The sequence below is a fragment of the Triplophysa dalaica genome, chromosome 18 (genome assembly GCF_015846415.1).
Source record: "Triplophysa dalaica isolate WHDGS20190420 chromosome 18, ASM1584641v1, whole genome shotgun sequence".
Lineage (NCBI taxonomy): Eukaryota > Metazoa > Chordata > Actinopteri > Cypriniformes > Nemacheilidae > Triplophysa > Triplophysa dalaica.
Window position 1 is genome coordinate 8,966,458 of NC_079559.1, and position 23,530 is coordinate 8,989,987.

A 23,530-nucleotide genomic window follows, 5' to 3' on the forward strand; every position below is an offset into this window, starting at 1 on the left:
TATTTATTATACACGAAGAAGCTTAACAACCTTTATTTAATCTAGATTCAACGCATTTATATAAGCAAAATGCTGACCTGCTTAAAGGGATAGTTCATCCAAATTAAAGCACACTGGCGATGCACTTCAAACAATTTAATGAAAATACATGTTACAAGACAAAACTCAAACAATTATGAACAAACAGTTCCCATAGCCATAAATCCATACTTGGAACAGCCACAAATTCTCAATTCACTTCCAATAAGAAGTTATAGTACTGGCATCAAACCACTAATGTTAAAAATAATTCAAGAGTGAAAAGTGTACAAAAGCTAAGGAGACAAGGAAGTCCAGAGTTCCCTTGGCGATGAAGGCTGATATACAAAAAATGTGGCCCTTTTGCTTGGTTTCCCCAACCTTCATTTTACAATGTCAAACATGTAAGACACTTTACACTACCATGCACTTGTGCAATACACTAGTTTCCCACATGTGTGGTTACACCACCGACTTGAAACAACAAACTTGAAACCAAATATATTATCCCAATTTTCATGCATTCATTTACAAACTGTACCCGTTTTTCATTCTATTCCCACCTTTGAGTCACGTCACTAAATTATCCATTGGTTAGCACTTAGACGTGCATGGACTCCTCTCTGGTGGACAATTTCTGCTTTAACAGTTAATAGGTTTTAAAACTGCGAGCTAAATTCATTACGCTTTGCACAAGCAGTAATGGCTCTCAATATTAGTCCTCTCTAGAGAAACATCAGACCTGGGAGAGAAAACAAACAGCCCCCTCCTTTATAGTGGAAGACACGAGGAAGGTGAAATAGTCTTGACGAACATGAATTATGAGTATGTCTGTTAGTATTGAGTTGGAGGCTGGATGTTTTTCACACAGGTGTCCTTTTTAGGCCTTTGGATTCACTTCACTGCTATGAGACTCGGATCATCTGAGTCACAGTGTCATCTTCCGCCTGGTTCTGCTCTTGCTGTTCCTGCAGAGAAATGAGGGAAGGAATGAAAGTGATCAATCATTATCCTTGCTCATTATTTCAGATATGCTTAACTCAGCATCTCTATAACACATTTCCCTAGCAAGTATTTCATACCTGTCTACTCTGCACTTAAGACGGTGATTTATAGCATGACACTGAATAACCAGCAACAAGTTAAAGGTAAGAAAAGGTTTATATTTACCAAGCACTCACATTTTGCCATTCAGACTTTGACCCACACAATTATTTAACATTACCAGACATAGCAGATGAGAAAATAATCTATAAATAACTCCCGAATGTTTAATAAAAAGGTGGCAAGATTTGATAAACAAAAATAACATGCACAAATAAATGATCCACAGTAAAGCAAAAGTTTAATTTGGTTCCAAACTTTGGAAGTCAGTCGCAACAAAAGTATGGTTTTAATCAGAATTTTTAACTCTCCATAAAAATCACAATGTGTGACAGGCATGAACCAAAAACAGAGACAACATGCATGCATACAAAAAGCAAGGCGAAGGACAACACAAAGCATTCATCCATCAAACTAAAAAGTATTGTCAATAAGAACAATAACCAAAGGACAGCAAAATAAAATAAAACAAAAACATTTTTTGAACTACTTGTCCCTTGAATTCATTTTAATATTTTCAGGCAGTGATTTCATACAAAAATGATACGGACATTGTGACAATGATTTGTTCCACCTGCTGTGGTCTATACAGCTTGTAATAATATAAGATGTTAAAGAACATTTTATCCTGAAAGACTGAGATGAGCAAGACCTTCTCTTGTTTTTGTTAAATTCTGCAGAATTAAAAACAGATACCACATCATTTATACAGACCACAGCAGGCCTGACACTGAATCTTTTGGCAGAAATGTTTCACTTAGAACAATGCTTTAGCAATGGGACAACACACCGACTCAAGACGCCAACAAGCCAGAGTAAAGCAGCCAAGGAAACATGAGCATGCGAGAGCAGCCACCAACAGTGAATCATAGCAGGAAGGAGTTCAATGAGGGCAGAGATGAGCGTCTATGCGAGGGACTGGGTGTGCTCGTTAAGCCAATGGGAGCTCATGAGTTCAGTGGCATTGTGGAGGTCTTCTTGCTTGACATAGCCCTGCTCTCTCACCTGCATGGCCAAGGCCATTTCTTCTTTCTCTTTAGGCGAGAAGAACCGCCCCCCATCGCCGCGCTTTCTCTGCATGGCGTGCTTGTGACGTGACTCATGAAGGTATTTCTGCAGGAGACAGCGGGGAATCAGTCTGGTTATCAGAAATGATTCTATTCACTATTGTGATATTCAAGAGATAAACAATAACTCACCCTTCGTTCTTTAGGGATTTTGCCCTCTGCCTCCAGCTTGGCTCTGGCCTGGCGCCTCTTTAGGATCCGGTGGTATTGCTTGGCATTAACATAAAGCGGCTCCTCTTCAAGCATCTCGGCACCTGGCAGAGGGATTCGTTGTATAGCGGGCACAGAGCCACCGCCTGGCATCATCTGGCAGAGCGTGTACAAGAAGAGTTAACAAATTAATCTAGTTAATTAAATTAGTCATCCATTTTAAAACAATATATGAATTGTATCTGCTTACGAAAACACTTATCAATTAAACATCAATTCTAGGTAAGCACCCATATATTAATTTATTACTCGATTATACAGCAGCTTATCTAATATGTGCAGGAAATGTTGAAATCATGATGACACGCTATTTGCGTGAGAAAAGGAAACCCAGAGAACAGCCGAGTGGATCATTTGTGATGAGATGGCTGATATATATCACCGTTACACTTTAATCTGTGCTAAAGATTAACACAAAGCAGAGGGAAGTCAGCCGTTTCAACGTGCCTGTGTAAAAATCATCAAATTCTTGGAAGACACTAGGAAGTTAAAGACATTACTAAACATATTAAATACATTTTCAGTAGGCTGAAATGGCGAGTCCCATAAGCAAGCATGCAATCCCTCCACCTGTGACAGTTAATGAAGGAAACGCTTGGTTAGGTACCTCATCAGAAGGTCTTACCATGACCATTCCCCCAGCGTTCACCATGTTGCCAGATACTGGCAGAGTAACGGTCACTGTTCCCTGACCGCTGTTGGTTGTGACAGTGTTAGTGCCCCCCCCTGCCTGGACGATCTGAGTTCCCGCCAGACTGCCTGCTGGGATAGTGATCATGCCTGTGGAAGAAAAAAGTGTTCCAGGTACCATTAATTCAAGTGACAGTCCTGATGATGCTGGTATTTCATAGATTAAAGTAAATACGGTAAAAGTATATCTGATATGAAGCAGATTTTAATACCCTGCTGCAAAACTGTGCCATCAGCATTCACAGGCTGGTATACAATAGTCTGTCCATCGGCTGTCTGGGCAACCTGCTGTCCCTGTAATGTAATTTGCCCCTGTAAAACACAGAAGACATTTATAATCAGTACATCATGCTTTATTAAGCAATCCTGTCTTGTACAGGTTGCACACACTTTGAGTATGACACGTATGATAAAATATGCATAATAATTTTAACAGAGGAGTGAAAGGTGTGTGCGAGACCTGGTTCTGGCCAGCAGTGATGGCTGCCTGAGGCTGCTGTATGATGAATTGTTGAGTCTGACCTTGTTGACCCTGAAGCTGAATAGTTTGACCTCCCTGCAACTGAATCTGACCCGGCTGAACCAACTGAATCTACATAAACACATACAACACACAGAATCATGAACCACACCAACAGATATGAATCACATTTGCAATAATAAACATAAAAATGTCCTCTTATCATAATAGTTATGAACCACTTGTCCATTTTGATCCTTAAAGGGGCCGTGCAACAATGTGTCATGCATTTTGAATTCTTTACAATGTTAAACGTGCTGTCTTCTCATGCTTAGCATGGTCAACTTGTCAAATAGTGTTGGGCGTATAACGCAGTATTTCTGTGCTCGATATACTCCCCCAGTGATCGTACAGGTTTCGGAAAGTTTTTTTAGAACATCTGAAACTGTTTTGTAACAACTTTTCTCAGACCCGTATCGGACAATTCTCCCGGAAAAGCATGCGGTATGCCCAGAGCAGGAGAATGTGCAGACGTCTTTTTCACTTGAGTGGAGGAGAGAGAAAGCGTATGTTCCGAAGATCAGCTGTTTGTTTGAATGCAATTGGGTGATATATGTTATATAAACTATGGATACAACGCTGGATTTGGAGATCGTTTGAAACTGATATATGGCACCGTCCCAGCACTTAAAGATGCGAGACATGCAGTGAGTGAAACTGATGTCTGTGTTTTGTTGACAGTGGGTGCACGTGCTTTAGTTCTTTAGTAATAATTTAGTACTCTATAGGTACTCAGGATTAATATGAGATTAGCAGAAATCCTTTGTGTTACGCCCGCTTTAAGGATAAAAAAAATTGTGCTATTAAAAAAACACAATGTCTAAAGACTTACACAATTATATACCGTATTGGGGGTTCTCTTACCTGTTGAAGGCCCTGAGCGCCAGAAACGGGCATCTGCATGATGGTCTGCCCCTGAGCACCAGACATGGCCTGCACCATAATGGGCTGACCCGTGGATGTAATCAACTGCCCGCCACTCACCTGCACCATCAAGGGTTGGCCCTGGACCTGAGCATACACACAGACAGAGTTAATGTGGGGGCCAAAAGGTCTAATGAGCAGAATCTTAGACCTGTGCATGCTGTTTCGAAGCAATAAATGGGACACATTTTAGTGATGTGTTGTGCAAAACAACCTTTGCCACCATTGATCAAGATTTTATACCATATACATTACCATTGCTTTGATTATTTAGATACGTGAAAAACATGATCTAAAAGGCCCTTATTTTTTCAGTAAAAGCTCTGGACAGGTAATAATGACAGTAATGAGCATTTTCACATGTTTGGTTTGGTACACAAACATGTTTAGCGAGGAGAGATAATATTCAGACAACCATGCATTCTATTCAAATCCCTATAGCACGACATCCAAGCAGAGACACATAACATCCTGTGGGTGATGATGACGTTCCAGAAGCATCCAAGACAACGGTATCTGGTTGTAACACATACTGTACAGTGTTTACAGCATGCAGCACGCACTGCAGACAAAAACAGGAGTGCGAATTTTCCAAGATCCGCTCCTGAAATTCTGTTCCAGAGACATGAGAAATGTGTCATGACCAGTTGGTACCACGGCAACATGGAGGATGGTCGACATCATGGAAGGTCACTTTTTGATTTTGATCACAATGTGTTCAAAGTAAATGCAATGCATGCTGGATGAGCTCACATCTGACAATGCAACACGATGACCCTTCGGGTCAGAGTAAGAGTTCACACAACTACCTGGAGAGTCTGTACTTGCTGGCCCGTTGCCGTAGCGACAGGTGCTTCTGTCTGCAGCTGTACTGCGGTTACGGTACCCTGAGCCTGTGGATAATTTCACATCACAACTTGCACATACGTTTACTTAAACCCTCTTTTCCAGACTGCAAAGGGATATTCTGTCATTTTTTAGCGTGAAATCGAGCAGGCTTGCATTTTTGTCTAATGCGAGGTTGTTTGAAAATTAAGTATATAGGCCAAATCAAGCTATATGCATGGCAAATATGTTGCCACATTAATCTTGGTGTGCAATTCCTTTCACCAGCAGACACTGTAGGTAGCATCAAATAACACTGACTGATGCTCCCCCTTAATCCTTAAAGATCTGCCTACAGTACAAGCTAAATAACATTTGCAAAATCCAAGGAAATACTGAACGCATGCATGGTCTTGCTTGACAGTATATTACAGTATATCACTGACCAACCACAAACCTGTTCACTGTGAATCACATCTTACCTGTTGTTGGAGCTGCCCATTAGAAGTCTGCACCACAATTTGGTCCCCACTGGTTGTAGTATACTGCTCCATCTTTCCCTCCTCACCTAATCAGACAAAACACGTGTTTTTCAATGAGGAATATTGACAAAATATAAAGTACAAACACACCTAGTGGATATCTATAAAATAAAAATCCAAGGACAACCTTTGCACACGAAAGTTCCCGGATCGGGCGTGAGGCCAAGTGCGTGTTTACATCAAGTGTTAGCAAAGCTTACATCGAGCATTAGGCAAATGTAATAACGTTCCTACAAACTGCACATCTGATATTTTAACTGCAAATTCACATCAGGGCTCTAACGTTACATAATTTAGCAGATCTCACATATTTTGCATTTACAAAATGATATGGCCGCATGTCACGTTAAACGAGTCCGTTTGGTTTGGCAAACCATTTTCCTCCAAGTTGAGAGAAACCTTGGTAACTTAAATACATGCGTGTACAATTAAACCTGCTTCTACTGAAACAAGTAACTTTACAGCCATTATTTCACAAACACTGGCAGGTATGTCTTTGTTTTCGCTGTCGGCTACATCACTCTCGCACAGGTCTACTTATCGCTGCCCCCCTGTTATATTAACCGATTTGATTTCTGTTTTTTGCGGAATTAGTCATTTGGTTGGTCACTGACAAACCAATCCGTGTTGTCAGCTACCATTTCCCTCAGAGCAAGCGCAACCCTTTACCGTTTCTCCGTTGTCCGGTACCCTTCTGATTGGCTCCACTACTGATCTCAAAAACCCAATCAACACAGTGTTGCGGACAAAATGGCGCAAAATGAGCCACACAGAGAAGAAAGGGGGCAGGCTTGAAGCATGTGATCGCCGAACACACCCGAGGTTCTCCGGATAAAAACGATCTGAGCCGGAAGGAGGCGAAGGACTCTTTCAAGGTGGAGGCGGGGTCGCACATGCGTGGTCAAATACAGCACTTCCTGTTTCATGTCACGGGTTTGGAAGATCGAGCGAGAAACACATGTGAGTGTTTATAACATGCGTGAACTATGTTTTGAATTTTATATTGTTGTTTTAAACTATTTAAGAGCTTCGAAAGGTGTTTTGTTGGGGCGTCATTTAAAGGAGTTTCATGTTCTTAAAAGGCATCTTGAGTTAAAGCTTTGTTTGTTTTTTTAGAGGACATTCATTTATTAGATGAATATTGACATGCAAGGGACAAATGTATGAAACCACAATTGAAAATGTTTCTTTAATTCAAAGTGATTTTTTTATTTAATACATTTTATTATGCTTACTAGCGTTGCAATTTAAATGCTTTGATTAAAAATAAAGAAGAATTTAAATGAGAGAAAATGATTTTGCTTAGAAGACATCAAAAACAAATATGTTAAAAAATATAAAAGACATTTACCTGATCCAAATGAGTTAAAATGTCACAAATGTTATTATTATTTGTGACATCATTGAACCCTGCAAATGTAGCAGTCTTTGTCTTAAATCAAATATCACTGTTTTTATTCTCACTGTACAGAATGGTCACACCCTTGAGAATGGGCCACATGCTGGCCAGCAAACTGGCAAGTCTACCAGGACCTTCTGCCTGCCAGATTTGTCGCCCTGCTAGCCGAAAAGCATTTGAGTGGATGTCTCAAAGGCGTTCTGATACGCATCCAAAACAGAAACAATATGAAGACATGTTTGAGGATGACCATGACATGGATGTTGTCGAAGCCAAACTGAGCTCTATTATTAGGTAAGTCCCTGTGCAGAAACACAAAAGTAATGCTTCTGTGACTGTCTTCATGCATTAATGTTATTTCATGTGCAGTAAAGAGAGGAGACACCATAAAGCAGTCAAATTCCACAAAATGAAGAGGCAAATGAATAAACCTGGAGCACCCGAGAGAAGACTTAGCTGGGATGCCATTGAGCAGATAAGGTACAGTATCATGGTCACATAAGTAGTAAACATTTTACATACTTAATCATACTTCTTTTCCAAACACTGACCAGTCACATGTCTTTTTGAACAGATATTTAAAGCAGGAATCCCCAGAGGAATGGACTCTGGAGAGATTAGCAGAGGCTTTCTCTGTAAGCTCTGACGTCATCTCCCGAGTTCTTCGCGGGACGTTCACACCAACCCCAGAGCGGAAACTTAACCAAGACTCAAAAGTGTTGTCCACTACTGGCAAGCTGTCAATCAGAGATGGCAAATCAGAACAGTCCAGGTTACCAATGGCCGACAGTAAAACACCAGCTATGCTCTCCCCAGGAAACACAGGTGCCCTAGCAACACTAAGCAACAGATCGCTTGCATTAAAGAAGGATGAGACAGGACTGATGCCCTCTGGTGGCAACATCCCATCAATATCCACAGTAACATCTAGACTTTCAACTGTACAAAAAGCGACATCCAATTTACAGGACCTGGATGACTCTTTGCAAAAGACTTTTGAAACAGATGCGGGTGATGAAATAAAGTTGGAAGAGGAGTGGGATGGGGTTGTTTTGACAGAAGAAGAGCTGGAGCGGATCGCCCTAACAGTGCCAGGAAAGCCCAGTTCAGTGGAACAGAAAGGACGCGAGTTTTTTGATTGTGATGGCAACTTCCTGTATAGAATTTAAATGGATACCAGTCAGTGGTTATATTTATATATATATAATCCCCATGGAGACAAACTCTTTGTCAAATAAAACAAAAAACTAAATGAACATAATTAATCTGTTTATTTCAAACAAACAATAATGTTCCAAATTTACAAAGCAAATAACAGATATCAAGTTGGAATTACTGTATATGTACAGAACCTAGGTAACTAATACAGTATGTACATTGATTTTTGCACGGCAAGAAGAACATTACACCCCTCATAAATAAAATCACAGTCACAATAAAAATAATAAAACTTCATTCTTAAGTCATTATTATTATAACCCCAAGCATGTACAGCAACTTACCCATTTATCTGAAGTAAGAGAATTATGAAGTCATTAATGCCTAAATCTATATTGGGGCATGTTTGTTGTATACAAATATTAATAATTAGAAAATGTTTACATAAAGATATTTTGGACAGTTGGAACAATTGACCGATGAACTTTGTTAAAGCTCATCTTACCAACAGTGGTAATTCATTCGGAAATAAGATCTGTCTTGTTTTTTAATTATTGAAGATGAGCATTGTGTTTCGTTGGAAGGCACAAACCATGCCTTTATGCCAGGCACTTGAATCAAATCATACACTGTTTTTTATGTCCCCTACATAGTAAATAAACTATAGTAAACTCAGAATCAAGAGGCTTTGTAAAGGAGATTGTCTTCCTGTTAAGTAGATGACATTTTGGTGTCGTTTACATTAAATAATTAAAATGTATACTTCAGATGTTTGAAATGAGACTTAAAATGAAATACAATGAAATTACGGTTGTACTGAATTTTAAATACACACCCACTGCATTTGACGTCAAACATCAATGCAAACAGAAAGTACCTATCTAAAGTCAGACTATTGCATTTGAATATTCAAAACTGAATTACATAATCACGTTTGGGCCATTAGATAAGAGCAGCTCTGTTGATGTTCGCTGGATACAAATAAAAATAATTATAACATGCAAAATTATTGCCACTAATGGCTTGGCTATGCAATCGCTTTAAGGTGTTTCTATATGCAACTTTCACACATCTGCTTGATAGCATAGGACTTTCCTGCTGTCAAAACAATAACACCACAAAATGTCACACGAAAACCATTATTTCCATTACAAAATTCTGATATGGGCAAAATGTGCAAGGTTGTACACAAGCGACAACTTTACTATTTTTAACATGCATCTGCATCTCACCGCTTAGTTCATAAAAATATCTGTCATTAAAAAAACTTTGCTTAACTTATTAATAAGTGTGACAGAAGCTTATTTATAAAACTACCACAAGGAGTGTAATGGTAAAATTCTCCATGTTCTACAGTTATTGTCTAAATAACAATCATTCTTTATCACAAACTCACGGGATAAAAAATAACATCCCTACACAGTTGCACAGTTTCAGGTAAATTATGTCCATTAATCTTACGTTTGAATATTCTCCCTTTTACTTAACATATATTGCATGTTTCTCTGCTCTTTATTGCTATATTTATTAAAACACCTGATGACTTGCAGCGAACATACTAAAAATCACATTTTAGAAATAAACACAGCTGGGGATCAGTAACAAACACAGTATTTTAAATCGTATATCTCTGGGACAATAAGCGTATGCTTGCTTACATTAAATTAATTCTAATGAAAGTCTTATGCTGAAAATCTGATATCACGGTAAGATTGAACTATATGTATAGCTCTGATGAAAGGGAATTTGTACGTACATAAAAAACAACAGCGAGTATTTTACAAGTACCTCTTTGACAGTTTCATCAAACAAAAGTCTGAATTTTAAGAAAGCCCAAAATACCCTAACTTCAAACGAAAGAAGACATTCACAAGTCATTTAAACACTCCTTCTCTTTATCAGATCATTTTACCTGTATTATTACAGCTACATTCACAAGTCGTAATCAGGAGAATCCCCTTCTATTGGTGGAGAAGCAACAAGGTTCCCTCCCATTGGTCGAGAAGCAGGAGGCGCATGACATGATCTGACAGATTAAGTTAAGAAAGCTGACAGCTGGTTTGTGCTTTAGAAGGGAGAGAGAGCAGCAACAATGCCTGAATGACATGAAATGTAGCTTCATCTGCTCACTCTAATGCTCGTCTTCACTCCAGAGGCTCCTACCAAACAGAATACATGATACATTTAATACATGAGGTTATTCACATGCACATCTTCAACCACAAGGATTTCAAAATCTTTTAAACAAGACCAGTTCAATTTTGACAATACTTTTATTGAATTTAATACCTCATCCGAGCCCTCAGAGTTATTGTTAGATGTTACATTTATGTCCAGTGGTTCGTCTGATTCATCTATGTCATTGGCTGCCACATCATTTTGTAAATGTGAGTATCTGTGCACCAGAAACCTTCAAAATATAGCAGAAGAGTTCGGTTAGTCAGAACGTTTACATTAGCTTACACCATTAAACGTCTGGAGAACACACTTACCTTCCACCAAAGATGTACTTCTTTAAAATAAAAGCCCCAAACAACGCAGTGACCAGCAGGATGGCTATGACAATTGCAAAGATAGGGCCCAAATGTGAGGTAGGTTCATCTGTCTGTGGATGACAGAGACAAAAAGTGCATCCGAATGATCAGAGAAGGTTTAAGCTGTTTATATCAGCAAGACTAACTGATAAATTCTGACATTTAGTCAAGCTTAACCATAATGCTCTCTCCAAAACTTGAATGTGCAATATGATTGACAGACAGAGAGCACTTTCGATTGGTTTAAACTGCATGGGCATCTCTGTTCACAGAAACCAAGGGTGTCCAATAGAGAGGTAATGACTAATAAAATGTGACAGGGTCTCACCAGAAGCTGAGGTTCCAGTTGATCGCTGACGCATCTTTTGGTCAGGTCGATCATGGTTCTTTGTGGATCCTTCCCTCCGATACATTTATCACCTGGAATCTTCCTATAGCTGTTCATAGAGAGAAAACGCTTTACAAAGATGCTTTTTTGTACATGAGGATGGCATTTGTCAATCAGATACAATGCAAGCATAGCGTTGCGCTACAAACTGCAGGATCTTTCTCTTCCAAAGGATCACAAAAAACAAAAATATGTATACTTTAATGTTCCGTCAGTAGCTTTATATGAAAGCACCTGAAAAGGCATAAATGTTATGACTCTAAATAGTCTATACTGCATGTATTACTAAACACAACAAATTATAACATTTTGTTATTTTGTGCACAACAATTTGTCTATTGTCAATGCGCCCGTTAATACACAAGAAACATTTAGCAATCGACATTAGGTCTTTACCCAAGGGTCTGTAGCTGTTCCTTTTTCCCATGGATGCAGATCTCCAGATCATGACCTTTGAGTTCAGCCTGTTCAATACACTCGGAACTGTTCTCTTTTCGGTAGTATCCAAAGTCACTTCAAGACATAAGATACAACAGTAAAGCTGTTTGTGTTTATGAAAATAAAGACTAATAAGACTAAAAGGTCGTTTTCAAAATTATAACAATAGAAAGTAGGAATGTTATATAAAACCATAACCACTTACCAAAGGAAGTCATCTAGAGTGCAGGTGCATAGTGAAGGCTCTTTGGTGAGCATGTGCTCCCTGCCAATCCAACACACTGAGTCTTTTTTCAAGCGCAGTAAATGCTCCTTATAACCCAGCATGCACCCATCATTCGGATCGCTGATGTCATCAGAGTGTGCCAGCCACGGGACATAATCCCCCTTGTTGCCTGAAAGACAGGCAGAGAAAAACAGTGGGGCGAGATGAATTACGTGAAGTGCAATATGCTTCTGATTTTGTGAAGTTCAACCACAACTAGTCACTCACAGTTCCGTGTCAGCAGGTCCTGAAAATCAATGGTGTAAGAGACCCAGTGGCTGATCATGGCATCTTCATAACCCCACACACTGACATTCACCGACCGGGCACCAGGCTCCGAGGCCAGCCCTGTGAAGTACATAGGCTTCTTTGTGAAATTGTAAGTGTACCAGCACTGTCCCTCATCTGTGGAAAACCTGAAAGAGACACAAAAAACATGTTTAAAGATTGCCAGACTGACTTGCTATTAAAAATGTGCAACATAAAAGCCTGTTATAATGTTTGTTCTATTTAAACACAATGTTTAAGCTTTCATTAAAAGTGGAACTGATGTAAAAGTGATTATTTTGTGTGACTTTATTTGCTGTCATCCCACTTAAGCATAATAACTAATCTGCAGTTTCAAACAGAGATGGTGATAGAGTGGCTCAAATGAAGTATTGCAGCTTTAAACAGTATTATTAGTCTAAAGGACTAATCTGGACCCAAGATGACGTATAAGCCATATGGACACCTACTTGATCTCAGAGATGGGTGTATCTGGGTTGTGCTGCACAGCTACCAGCAGACCACCTGAGTCCAGGATGGCGTAGTGGTGGGGACCCTTCAGAGCTTTTAGCCAGGTGTAGCCGCCATCATCCGACACATACACATCAGGCGTCATCATCGAAATTGCGCTGCCTACACTACCTGAGAAAGAAGAGTGTGACGGGTCATTGTTTGAAAGTCTGAAATATGAATGTTTTAAAAATACCATGTTGTTTCAGAATGCTAAACAGTGTAATTAATATTACTTTTTCATGACTTATTATTAACATATCAAGGTGTTTTGCAGCATAATGACTGTAATTTACAATTTATGTGAAGGTATGTCAGCATGTGTATAAATGTTCTTATTGTTCCTATTAAGTGTCTGTGCATTACCATGAGCTAGAACAAGTCCCACACTATTGGGTTCACTTAGAGGCAGCATGGGCACTTTCATGTTCATGGCGATGCTGTATGAGGCATGAATGTGTAAACTACACTGTGGGAGAACAAGACAATAACAGATGAGCATCAAAGGTAATCGAGGACTCAAAGTTTTTAGCAATATGTGTTCCCTTGCTCTAGTCAATGCAAGTCCCTGGAACAGACTTTTACCACTGGAACAGGGTTTAAACGTGATCCTTACCATTTTGGGATCCTTGGCAGTGGAATCGCACTCTGTGTTCTCTGGTTTCTTCAGAGGAGCCCATTCTCCTCCCTGATCAAATGATATTACAGTCTGCACCGAGCCATCTACAGCAAGGGGAGAGAGAGCAAAAAGTGTCTTTGATCATGTAGAATTGTTATAACGTTTAGTTTCTATTCTTTTTTACATTAAAAGGACAGTTTGTATTTAAATACAAGTCAAACTGATTTTTGGCTTTTCCATTTTTGATAGGAAAGTATAGACAGACAGGAAGCATCGGGGAGAGAGGGCAGGATCTGGAAAGGACCACGAGCCGAGAATTGAACAAGTCTCGACGGAAGCACTGATCACACGGCCACAGGCTCCGACCAAAACAGACATTTTTATTTTTTATCTGTTAACATTAATGTAATTGCAAACTAAGTCATGTTCATGATTTTATCTGTTAACATTAATATAATTGCAAACTAAGTCATGTTCATGATTACATTTAATACAGAGGAACAATATCTTTGGGATTACTTTAAGAGCGTTTTATTCCAGATGATGAACGACAAACATTAATGGCATTTCAAAATCCATTCAAGCATAAAAGAGGGTCGACCATTATATAACGTTATTGTTTGTTGGTGTGGACATTAATTGTTAATCTTTTTTAGTTATCGATCTTGGTGTAAAACGGTCCTTGAAAGAAGTCATTTTCAACAAGTTCACTATATTCAGACTATCTAATGTATGCCTAAAATGTTCAACTCAAATGTTTTTAAGTAAGTCTTGTGTAGGATGTAGTCGTACCATCGGCAATCACGCTAGTAGTGAAAACTCCTCTGAGGGAAGTGACATTTGTGAAGTCTGTCTCGCCTCCTGGGGTCGTGAACAGATGGTGTTCTAGAGACTTGGAATACACAGTGCCCCTGTCATCTGACACATAAATGGTGCCAAACCAAGAGTCTGAAGAAAAACAAACACATAATGCAGTTTCAATGAGACACATTCTCCGATTTACATCATATAATACAATAACAATCGCTTTGCAATACTACTCTAACACTATTACTTTGAAATGCTGCCTTTAAAGAAACTTCTATGTTCCTTGACATTTTTCAATACTTCTCAATACAATACTTTTTCAATACAACTTCAGTCCAGTCGGCTATTTCCAGTTATTAAGCCTCTTTACAAATTGTTTATAAATCGGCTGTAAGTTGCAGGCACACAATATGAGTTAGGGCACATTTTCATTATCACTTGAGGAGCTCAGATAGTTTTACAGTGTAAACGCTTTTACAGCCTTTTGAATTAAAGTAGGTTTGTTCCCACCAAGGATTGCTCTTAAATGGGACAATAAAACAACTGATACCAAACACCAGTAAATGACCTCTCTCTCTACTCTCTTCCTCACACAAGTTCTATCTCTCGCTTTCTTGCCAAGATTTCCACTCGCTGTGTACAGGTTTCTCTCTACAGCATGTGAGCAGACTACTGACAGGCCGCATCTAACAAAACAATCAACATAACAATCTTCTTTCTTGTAAGAATCTTTTTTAAATAAATGTATAATACAAAAAAATATCTTCATATAATAAATTGATAATAATTGTTTAAATAAATTTTACACTAAATGTGAAGACTTTCTTTTGCTACACATAAAGAAAACTACATTCAAATGGCCTAAAAACTTAATTTTTCTATGCTAAATCTAATAAAATAATGTAGCATTGTGATGCACATACAGTATCATGTTTACATACATCCTGTTATTGTGAGATGTCACACCATTAAACACTACTTTTTCTAGTTATTTACAAAGCAGCTGATGAAGCGGAAGTCGCCCACAAAGACAGGAAGCACAAACTGTTGCTTGCTTTTGCATTGCCATACTTGCTGTTTTAAACAAATATTATGGTACAATAAATGATTGGGCAAAAGGAAACACTGACCTCCAGGTTCATCCACATGCATGAAAACCATTTCATCATTGGCCGCAAGTATAGAGTAAAACTGCTCATGACTGACAGGAGGAAGTTGGGCCATGTTCCATGTTTCACCTTTATCTACCGACACATGTATGGAACGCATCACAGGCTATGAAACAAACACACAATTAGCACACTTAATAGTGGACATAAACGGAGTCTGTAACACTTCTTATGGTCACAGCAGGTCACACACCTCTGCTGACTCCATAACAGTTCCTGTTTTAGTCATAACCGAGGCGAACAGGAAACGTCCGCCGATCCCAAACGAGTAGATTCTCTCGGCAACCGTCTTTATGGTAACGCCAAGGTCAACGGTCTTCCTCAGCACCAGCATCCCTCTATCATCTGAAAACACAAAACCAACAGTAACATTAAACCAGAACTGGTCTGCTGATATCGCATGGACCGCAGTGGTTTTTGCTGACTCAAATTCCACTGGGAGATGTTCAATTCAAAAGCATCTGTACGCATCATTTAAACACTAGTAATGAGCAACACGCTCAGCATGCTGCATCATCATCTCTGACATTTGTGCAATCGCCTTGCAGAACATACCACTTGCAAAAAAGTAGTGTTACCAAGTATCATCTGGGGGCAGGTGTGAGACTTCCAAGCCAGTTAAAGGGATAGTTGAACGGCTGAACCCAGAACTCACCCCCCAGAGTCCTGCTATCAAAAAGCTCAAGTAGAGGAGCCGGTGGGATGTGCAATCCTTTAGAGATGGGTTCAGGTAAGAATCCTTGTCTATTTATGTGCTAGCCGGTCTTAATTATATGCTCTGGCTTCTCATGAACTTTGTTAATCGTTAGTCAACCATTAACATCATTTATGTGTTTTTATTATTTATTTTAAAAACCTGAGGTACTAAACAAAGAAAACAGGAAATTTGACTGTTTAAAGTTTCTCACCAAATTACACTTACTGTTTGCATTATAATTATGAAAGAGATAATGTCCCGTCGTTTCATAACAAGTTTATGATTTTCTGCATGAAGTGACATGATAGATGCAGAAGTTCCCTCTTATATTATAAATTACAAACATCACAAACTGTCTCTTATTTTTTTCATAGTTTAATTAATTTTCTTTGAATTATTTTCGTATATAAAAAACGTATTGTTTTTGGGTGGGAATTTAAAATCTGGTTAGCAGTGTGAAACTGAATCACCATAGGAGAGCTTAATACTTATAGATGGTTTCATTGGACGCATGTGCCTGCCACAGAGTTAACTTCTGGTCTGTATTTGCTTATAATATATAACAATTTATTTAAGATTTGTTTTATATGATTTGATTTATTGTATTAAAGACCTAAATTTTTACCAGACCTTTTGTTATATAAGATTCTTAAGCGAACATTCTGTCAGGCTGAAAAAGCCCTTGTTACTGAAATTACAACTGTTATTGACACCAGGTTCCGTGAACGGTGGGTCCTGGAATGCACCTATCTATGACGTCATTGAAAGGTTGAACACCGCCTCCACAGATAAATATCGAAAATATTATGATCGTAAAATATTGTGCAGTCAGTGCCTGGTAGTGAAAGAACACAGTCGCTGCATAGCCTTCGTTCCATAGTTTATTTTAAAAGAGGTTCCAGCTCACGTGGGCAGAACATTACCACGGATTCCTCTGTGAACAAGGCAGAGGTCGACGATGCATTTGCAGAGAGACTAAAATTAAAAAGCAGTCCTTATGGGAGTAACTATGCATCACTATTACTTTGTTAGAGATCGTTTGATATTCCTGATAACCTTATTCACACGAGATAAGTATACCCTGGGGATCTCTTGTCCTGTATAATAATTGCAGAGGTTGTCTGGGATCTTAATCCCGTGTGAATCGATCATATCTGTGTAAAAATTCCCCCACAAATGACCTACCATATTTTGATGAACACCTAGGTCCTGTGATAATATTAGTCCCGTGCGAATCGCCATCTCTGTGATTTGGCGGGCTCATTACATTTTTTACCCACCGTTTGCAAATAATGGAAAGTGTTTTGATATATTTTTTCGGGTGCAGGGTAGTATCCATACCAGGTGTGTCCTGTTTGTTTATTTATCATGGAAACTCTTGTAACATTTGAGATTCGCGATCGCGCTGATCTTCTGTCCGATTGCTATCCAATCATAGCAGTGGGCGTTTACTTCCAAGTCTTCAATGCGTAACGCCCATTTAAACTCGATCGTTTGCCAAGCCGGCCTCAAAACCCGGATAGAAACTAGCCTATTATGTATTGATTTTGATGTTTTTTATTTAAAACCCATGCGAACGTCATAAGTAGACCTCATACAACAGAATAAAACAATACACAAGCCCAGTTCATCACACCTTTAAATTAAAACCACTAAAGAGATTCTTTGGAGAGGTCTAACTGAAGTTCAGTTTGGGTCCCATTACATTTGTGGATGTTTTTGCTGCTGAATACTTCTATTGCTGAAGATCTTTCATTTTAGAATTCAAGTGACTTAACATGAAACAGAAAAGTACACACAGATACACAAACAGAAACGCTTTAAAACTGGTATAAAACTGACACACACAAAACACACTCGTACACACACAGTTGATTTTCACTCACCACACCTTACATCAACAATGCTATAAATATTACTCACAGCAGGATCCTTTAAGGTTGGCAGAGAAGAACATAGCATCTAGTCCCCTGTGGGAAAGAGAGGAGGTGAGATGCCAGAATTGATAAGTGAGATTAAACTCTGGAGACCTCATAAAACAACAGCAGTCTGAGGTTGCTTCAATGCAGATCAGTCAGTCATTTGCATAACAAGTAAAAACATCATACACACTGAGATTTCAAGGAAAGAAACATGATTCATGACATGACATGAACCGAAATTATTGCTTGATTATGAAAAACATGTTTGTAAATGATCAAACATGAAGTTGGTTGAACCGAGAATCGTGGTGCTTTAAAATAATTGCCTTTTTTTGTAACTGGATATCCAGGATGTCACAGATCAAATGTCTTATTATTTTTAAGATGAGCTTTGAGGGATGTTGAGAAGTTTTGATGTTGGCAAATTTCTTAAACATAATCCATCTTTATCATAAACAGTTAGCTAACCGTAGACTTCTTCCTCCTGTTTCTTGTCACTGTGCACAAAAGTTTTAATCTAAATATATGCCTAAACTTTCCTTTGCATGCTTCCAGACCTCTTGCATACCTTTTAAAAGTAGATTTTGCGATTTTTATTAATTTTGCGAATATTACCCATCCGGGTCAGATAACCAGGATTAGGTTTCCAGACCTCTCAGGTCACACAAGAGGTTTATCATGTTTAAATGGATGTGACGTACCCTTTTTAAAGACACGTTGCCAGTGCAGAAACTTTGTATCTGTCAAGCTCCTAAAATGAAGCCAGCACAATCTGACCTATTTTCCCACAGGTGTTTTTGTCAAATAATGTGGGATATTGTGCTTTTTTAAAACTAGGCCACCCTGAGGGACATGTGGAACTCTGAACACCCAGCCACGGTTAGGAACGAAATGAAAAAAAAAAATACCCATACAAACCCCAAGAGCACTCAACCATATCTCTTTTGGTCAAATATTGATAGTTGGAAACGATAAGTCACGCTCAGCTTCCTTGTCAAGAGAACCAAGTCTCTTGAAGCGTGAAAATGGGCCAGAGAAATTAAGAATGAGTGACGGAAGCGTTCAGACTGAGAATATCAAAGAACCCTATGGAGGCTTGATGCAGCAGTTTATCTGGAGCAGGAGAGCTGGCCTCAGATGTTTGAAAGCTGAGCCGTGTGGAAAAACAGGGTGACTCAGCACAGAATGTCTCAACTTGCTGCCACGGCGGCCATATTTGCATGTTTGTGTTTTTGTGATCATCCTGGACGTTTAGCTGTAGGCTGTGAAAAGAACAATCCAGAACTTCCCAAACTGGCTGGACTTAATAAACAATAAAACACACCCTCCTGCTATAATATGTGACTCCGCCCTAATCCTCGTGTGACTTTTCAAATGCTAAGTTTCATTCCTCAAAGTTAAACAATCATAAATGATCATAAAATACTCACAATTTTACAACGCACACCATCTTGTGAATTTTCGTCCATGTTGCACCAAAGTCTTTGGAGATCCAGAGGTCATTCTGAAAGCAATATGACATTACGTTGTTTCATGCATCTCTACAACAAACGCTTATACATTTATTGTAAACTCTTTTATGCAACACAATTCACAGTGCGTTCGTTTTATCTGCATGCACACTTAATGGAAATCGAAACCATGACCTTACTGTTGCTAGGCACCACCCTCTACAAGCTGAGCTTCTGAAAAGCTGTACGGATTGGTGGGCTCTCACCTTGCTGCTGATGGCCACAAGCACTTCAGGGTTTTGAGGGTTGTACATGATCTGCATTTGCAGATGGAAGGGCAATTCTGTGTGGATAAAACTCTTTCCAAAGTCCTCTGAACGGAAAATTCTGGCACCGCTAGTTCCAGAAGCATCTCCCGTGAGGATCACCTGAGGGATAGAAAATTAGGACTCTAAAGTGCTGTTACAAATTTTACTTTGTATAAAAGTATGGCTGAAACATTAAAAGAGAATATGAAGGTCGAACTTCTGTTTTTAAGTTCTTGTTCGAGGTCCGTTTCAATTGACGATCGTACCGGGCACGAAGTTAACTTCCGGTGTATGTTTGTTTATATTCTGGCTAGTAGAAAACATAACTATTTATGTATAAATCAATTTATAATATCAATTAATATCAATATTTTATTGTATAATAATTGCATTTAATAAACAATTTGTCTAATTTTATTTGATGTTAATTTTATTAATCAAACAATTTGTTGAATGAGTCGGGTAACTTTGTAGTAAGATTACCTTAGTAATGGTTCTTCTACTGGTCTAAGACTAGACATAATTTTAACTAGCTATCTAATCTAATTTAGGTGTTTTTTATTGCTTGTTTTCAGAAATAATCTACAGGGACTTTTTTGCAGATGTGTACTTGAGGTTATGTGTCGGTCACAAATGCACGCATGCGTAGTTACGTTTATGTTGTTGCTTTGAAACTGTCTATAGAGTCAGAAATACAGTGCTGCCCACCTTGCCAGAGTTCTCAGGACTGATAGCAATCCCAAAGGCAGTGTTGATGAAGGTACCGTTGATAAGCTCTGTGATATCCTGAAATGACTTTCCATAGTCTTCACTTCACAGCGTGTGGGTTGAAAGACAGAGGGAATGAGAAACAGAGAAAAACAGGAGGTAAAACAACGTCAATATTGAGAAAAGGTACATTTAAAATTCTAGCCATCCAATCATATAGCACTCACCTTCTATAGAGGTTAGACTGACCAAGATTCAGGAAGACTAATGGCATCTGAAATGTTGTCAGGGCCAAAACAACCTATGACCGAGACACAAAGTAAGCTACACAAGTCATGTTTAAACTGCAGTAAATACCACATTAGTTGTGGTCAGAGAAAATGGAAGAGTCTCTTAACACTAGAATGGCCTTGAATGTCCGCAGGAGCATAAGAGAGGTTAAACTGGTTATGACATCTTTATGCGCTATATTAAGAGCTGTTTTTTTACAACAATACAAAGTTTTGAAACAGTAAATTCTACATTTAATCCTGAAAAAAAGAGAAAAAACAGAACCTAAAATTGTCTACATTGTCATGCGACCTTGAATGGAACGTTTTGCAAGCGTGTGAAAATGTGCAAACATTACTATACATAAATTGAAAGTAAAACTCACCCCAGTTCCGTCCCCCACCCAAGCCAGCGACACAGATCCACTGATGTGAGGAAACGTAAACTGGAAAAAAGATAAATGTTGAACAAATCAAATAAAGCCACGGGCAATAGGCACTCTACAGCAAGTCCTAGAAAGAGACTACCAGCCTATGCAAAACACATGCTAACCTCAAACAAAAGAGTGAATTGGAAACCTAGCAACTGCATTTATAATAAACATAAACTGATACAAATCAATGTTTATAATTTCAAAAATATAAAGAACATGTGTTGTTGCTTATAAATAAGGCCTGGTGCATATATTTGTCATCATTTGACACATATAGAATATTATACTGAATTCCACAGTGCACCTAAATTGAATGGGTGAATAGGCTGAAAGGTAAGTTTCAGAAAACGCAACTCTCTTTGTTTCCAAAGCATTTACTGTTGTCTGACAAAGGTGAGGAGGTTCTTGCAAATTCGTGCCACTTCTTTTGAATTCATGACCACTTTCCACAGAGATACAGACACATTTGTGACTAATGAAAGACGTCTATCAGGGGGCTGTTGAGTTTAAAGATGATACTGGTGGAACAGAGCCGATGTGAGAAACAGGTTAAGGTGTTGAACCTTATTGTCATTATATCTCATTTCAGACGAAACAACCAGGGTTTTCATAAGGAAGTCACTGAAAACGTCATTACAATTATGATTGTAATAACTATTTGTGTTATAATGCATATCCTTTGTAAAAGCATCGAGTATTCATAGTTGGTTGTGGAAAACATTAAGCATGCATGTTGCCATACCAGTTTGACTCGTAATACGGCTGAGACCCCAAATAGTCAACTACATTTCCTTACTTAAGAACGACACAACTCAAATACACTTTAGATTTTAGATTTAAACCAAAATATTTCCTAAATAAAATGGGTAATGACAGAAACCCAGAACATAAAAAAGTTCACTAAGTTTTACGTTACATTTACTGTAATTAATACCGAATTTGATAATGTTTTAACTTATCAAGTTACACTTCATTATAACATCTACGCACCTGCCTAACGTTACCTAAATAGCACCTTTGTGCAGCATACATTATAAACTTTTCGATTAAAAAAACGATGAACAGTGCAGCCAACTAGGTAACGTTACTGAGAAAGAATTATGGGTTCCGCATCTGTGCACAAATGCATGTTTGCTATGTGAACTTACTTCGTTCGTGTTCTTGTTTAACTTTTTCTCATATCCTTCCAAACGATTGCACGAGTCCGCATCTCTCTTCTGCATGTGATGATGGATGAGAGAAAGCCCGACATCTGGTCCCATCTCGGTGAGACTTTTCGCGGATACAGCAGTCTTTACATACACCCGGTGCGCGTTATTGGATCCTGGATCCACAAGAAAATCCACACCAAAAGCCATGGGAAATAATAACACAGCGATCAAGTGTCCCAGGCAACCCATTTCTAGTTGTTAACGTATTTCAAACACGACAGTATAGTTGTTGTATTAAAAATAACACATGAACTCCTTTAGTAAGCTGTGTCTCCCTCCTGTCCTTGCCGACGATCAACACAAAAACCGATAGGCTGTGACAGAGTGATATCGCTGCTACACATTTTAGTGCAGCCTCCACGGAGAGGCTCCGATATCAATCCCCTTTTATGTGATCTGTACAACTTCAAAGACCGTAAAAAATCGCAGACCACCCCAGTTTACGAGATAACACAATATTTTGTACCGACCACTTCAATAACGATATGCACTGAAAGAGAATCAATAACGGCGAAACGAATGCACCTTGCAATTGCAAGTCCTTCTAGTGATTGGCTGCAGCGACTTGCAATTTTCTGATTGGTCAGCAAGGTTTCTGTGATCCTGTGCGAGTCAAGGTAGTTTGACATGTCACACTTCAGACAACAGCAGAACTCTTCCTAAATTACAAATGTAAAATTGTAGGTTTCATTCTCATATCTGCCCGATCTTAGTAACTCCATTGTCCTGTATGCTAATTTATATAAAATAATGTTTTATTGTGAATGCATGTTGCAACTAGCAACGTTGTCTTTATTTTGCTTCTATCTTTGCATATATTAATAAATGCAATTCTCAAATTGCATTCAGCCCAAGACCATTTCCTGCCCTTTCATATGTGAAGGTTTGCACAAAATAAAGTCCTCTTTATATTTTTTCAAGTGCTCTCACAGTATTAAAGTGCATGACTTATGTTGTCAGTTTATTCTCTTTGATTTCAGAGGGAAGTTAAATTTGCAACAGTAAGTATGACTCATGGAAGTAGAAAGGGGCCACGTGATGCGCATTACGGTTTACCACACGCCTGTGGATTATTT

At 38.7% G+C, this 23,530-nt stretch overlaps 3 protein-coding genes across 11 annotated transcripts; 1 reads left to right on the plus strand and 2 right to left on the minus strand.

Moving 5' to 3' along the window:
• Positions 1 to 120: 120 nt before the first annotated feature.
• nfyal (nuclear transcription factor Y, alpha, like) lies at positions 121 to 6,825 on the minus strand. Of its 8 annotated transcripts, none has more exons than XM_056773326.1 (10): positions 6,570 to 6,825; positions 5,841 to 5,926; positions 5,343 to 5,426; positions 4,474 to 4,620; positions 3,550 to 3,681; positions 3,302 to 3,401; positions 3,025 to 3,179; positions 2,322 to 2,495; positions 2,128 to 2,235; positions 121 to 986 (listed from the first exon to the last, which is right to left on the minus strand). In XM_056773326.1, the coding sequence occupies exons 1-10, from the start codon at positions 6,793 to 6,795 to the stop codon at positions 924 to 926; spliced, it is 1,275 nt and encodes a 424-aa protein (XP_056629304.1). In that variant the 5' UTR covers positions 6,796 to 6,825; the 3' UTR covers positions 121 to 923. The 8 variants fall into 8 exon arrangements, with proteins under 8 accessions (XP_056629304.1, XP_056629303.1, XP_056629309.1 ...); XM_056773325.1 differs by having other exon boundaries at positions 3,007 to 3,179; XM_056773331.1 differs by lacking the exon at positions 5,343 to 5,426.
• ngrn (neugrin, neurite outgrowth associated) lies at positions 6,790 to 8,486 on the plus strand. 2 transcript variants are annotated; one of them, XM_056773368.1, is made up of 4 exons: positions 6,790 to 6,860; positions 7,372 to 7,593; positions 7,669 to 7,779; positions 7,874 to 8,486. In XM_056773368.1, exons 2-4 carry the CDS (start codon positions 7,373 to 7,375, stop codon positions 8,466 to 8,468), a joined length of 927 nt encoding a protein of 308 aa, XP_056629346.1. In that variant the 5' UTR covers positions 6,790 to 6,860; position 7,372; the 3' UTR covers positions 8,469 to 8,486. The 2 variants fall into 2 exon arrangements, with proteins under 2 accessions (XP_056629346.1, XP_056629345.1); XM_056773367.1 differs by lacking the exon at positions 6,790 to 6,860 and adding an exon at positions 6,927 to 7,061.
• Positions 8,487 to 8,555: 69 nt separating this feature from the next.
• sort1b (sortilin 1b) lies at positions 8,556 to 22,989 on the minus strand. The gene is made up of 20 exons (XM_056773251.1): positions 22,392 to 22,989; positions 21,196 to 21,255; positions 20,768 to 20,841; positions 20,541 to 20,643; positions 19,791 to 19,952; positions 19,504 to 19,577; positions 18,075 to 18,121; positions 15,648 to 15,799; positions 15,416 to 15,560; positions 14,271 to 14,426; positions 13,476 to 13,582; positions 13,226 to 13,328; positions 12,820 to 12,991; positions 12,311 to 12,498; positions 12,023 to 12,212; positions 11,776 to 11,892; positions 11,320 to 11,428; positions 10,950 to 11,062; positions 10,747 to 10,867; positions 8,556 to 10,616 (listed from the first exon to the last, which is right to left on the minus strand). The coding sequence occupies exons 1-20, from the start codon at positions 22,641 to 22,643 to the stop codon at positions 10,602 to 10,604; spliced, it is 2,460 nt and encodes an 819-aa protein (XP_056629229.1). The 5' UTR covers positions 22,644 to 22,989; the 3' UTR covers positions 8,556 to 10,601.
• Between the last annotated feature and the right edge of the window lie 541 nt (positions 22,990 to 23,530).

Bases quoted from the DNA above. Each gene is read 5' to 3' on its own strand.
- sort1b (XM_056773251.1), bottom strand. From the start codon at position 22,643: ATGGGTTGCCTGGGACACTTGATCGCTGTGTTATTATTTCCCATGGCT. The intron at 15,800-18,074 runs GTGAGTAATATT...TTGTGTTTTCAG, and splicing joins CAACCTTAAAGGATCCTGCT to ATGATAGAGGGATGCTGGTG. The intron at 11,063-11,319 runs GTGAGACCCTGT...TGTCATCCACAG, and splicing joins AACTGGAACCTCAGCTTCTG to ACAGATGAACCTACCTCACA.
- ngrn (XM_056773368.1), top strand. From the start codon at position 7,373: ATGGTCACACCCTTGAGAATGGGCCACATGCTGGCCAGCAAACTGGCA. The intron at 7,594-7,668 runs GTAAGTCCCTGT...TTTCATGTGCAG, and splicing joins AAACTGAGCTCTATTATTAG to TAAAGAGAGGAGACACCATA. The intron at 7,780-7,873 runs GTACAGTATCAT...CTTTTTGAACAG, and splicing joins GATGCCATTGAGCAGATAAG to ATATTTAAAGCAGGAATCCC.
- nfyal (XM_056773323.1), bottom strand. From the start codon at position 6,795: ATGTGCGACCCCGCCTCCACCTTGAAAGAGTCCTTCGCCTCCTTCCGG. The intron at 5,927-6,569 runs GTAAAGGGTTGC...TTGTCTGATTAG, and splicing joins TACCGGACAACGGAGAAACG to GTGAGGAGGGAAAGATGGAG. The intron at 3,402-3,549 runs GTCTCGCACACA...TGTGTTTTACAG, and splicing joins TCACTGCTGGCCAGAACCAG to GGGCAAATTACATTACAGGG.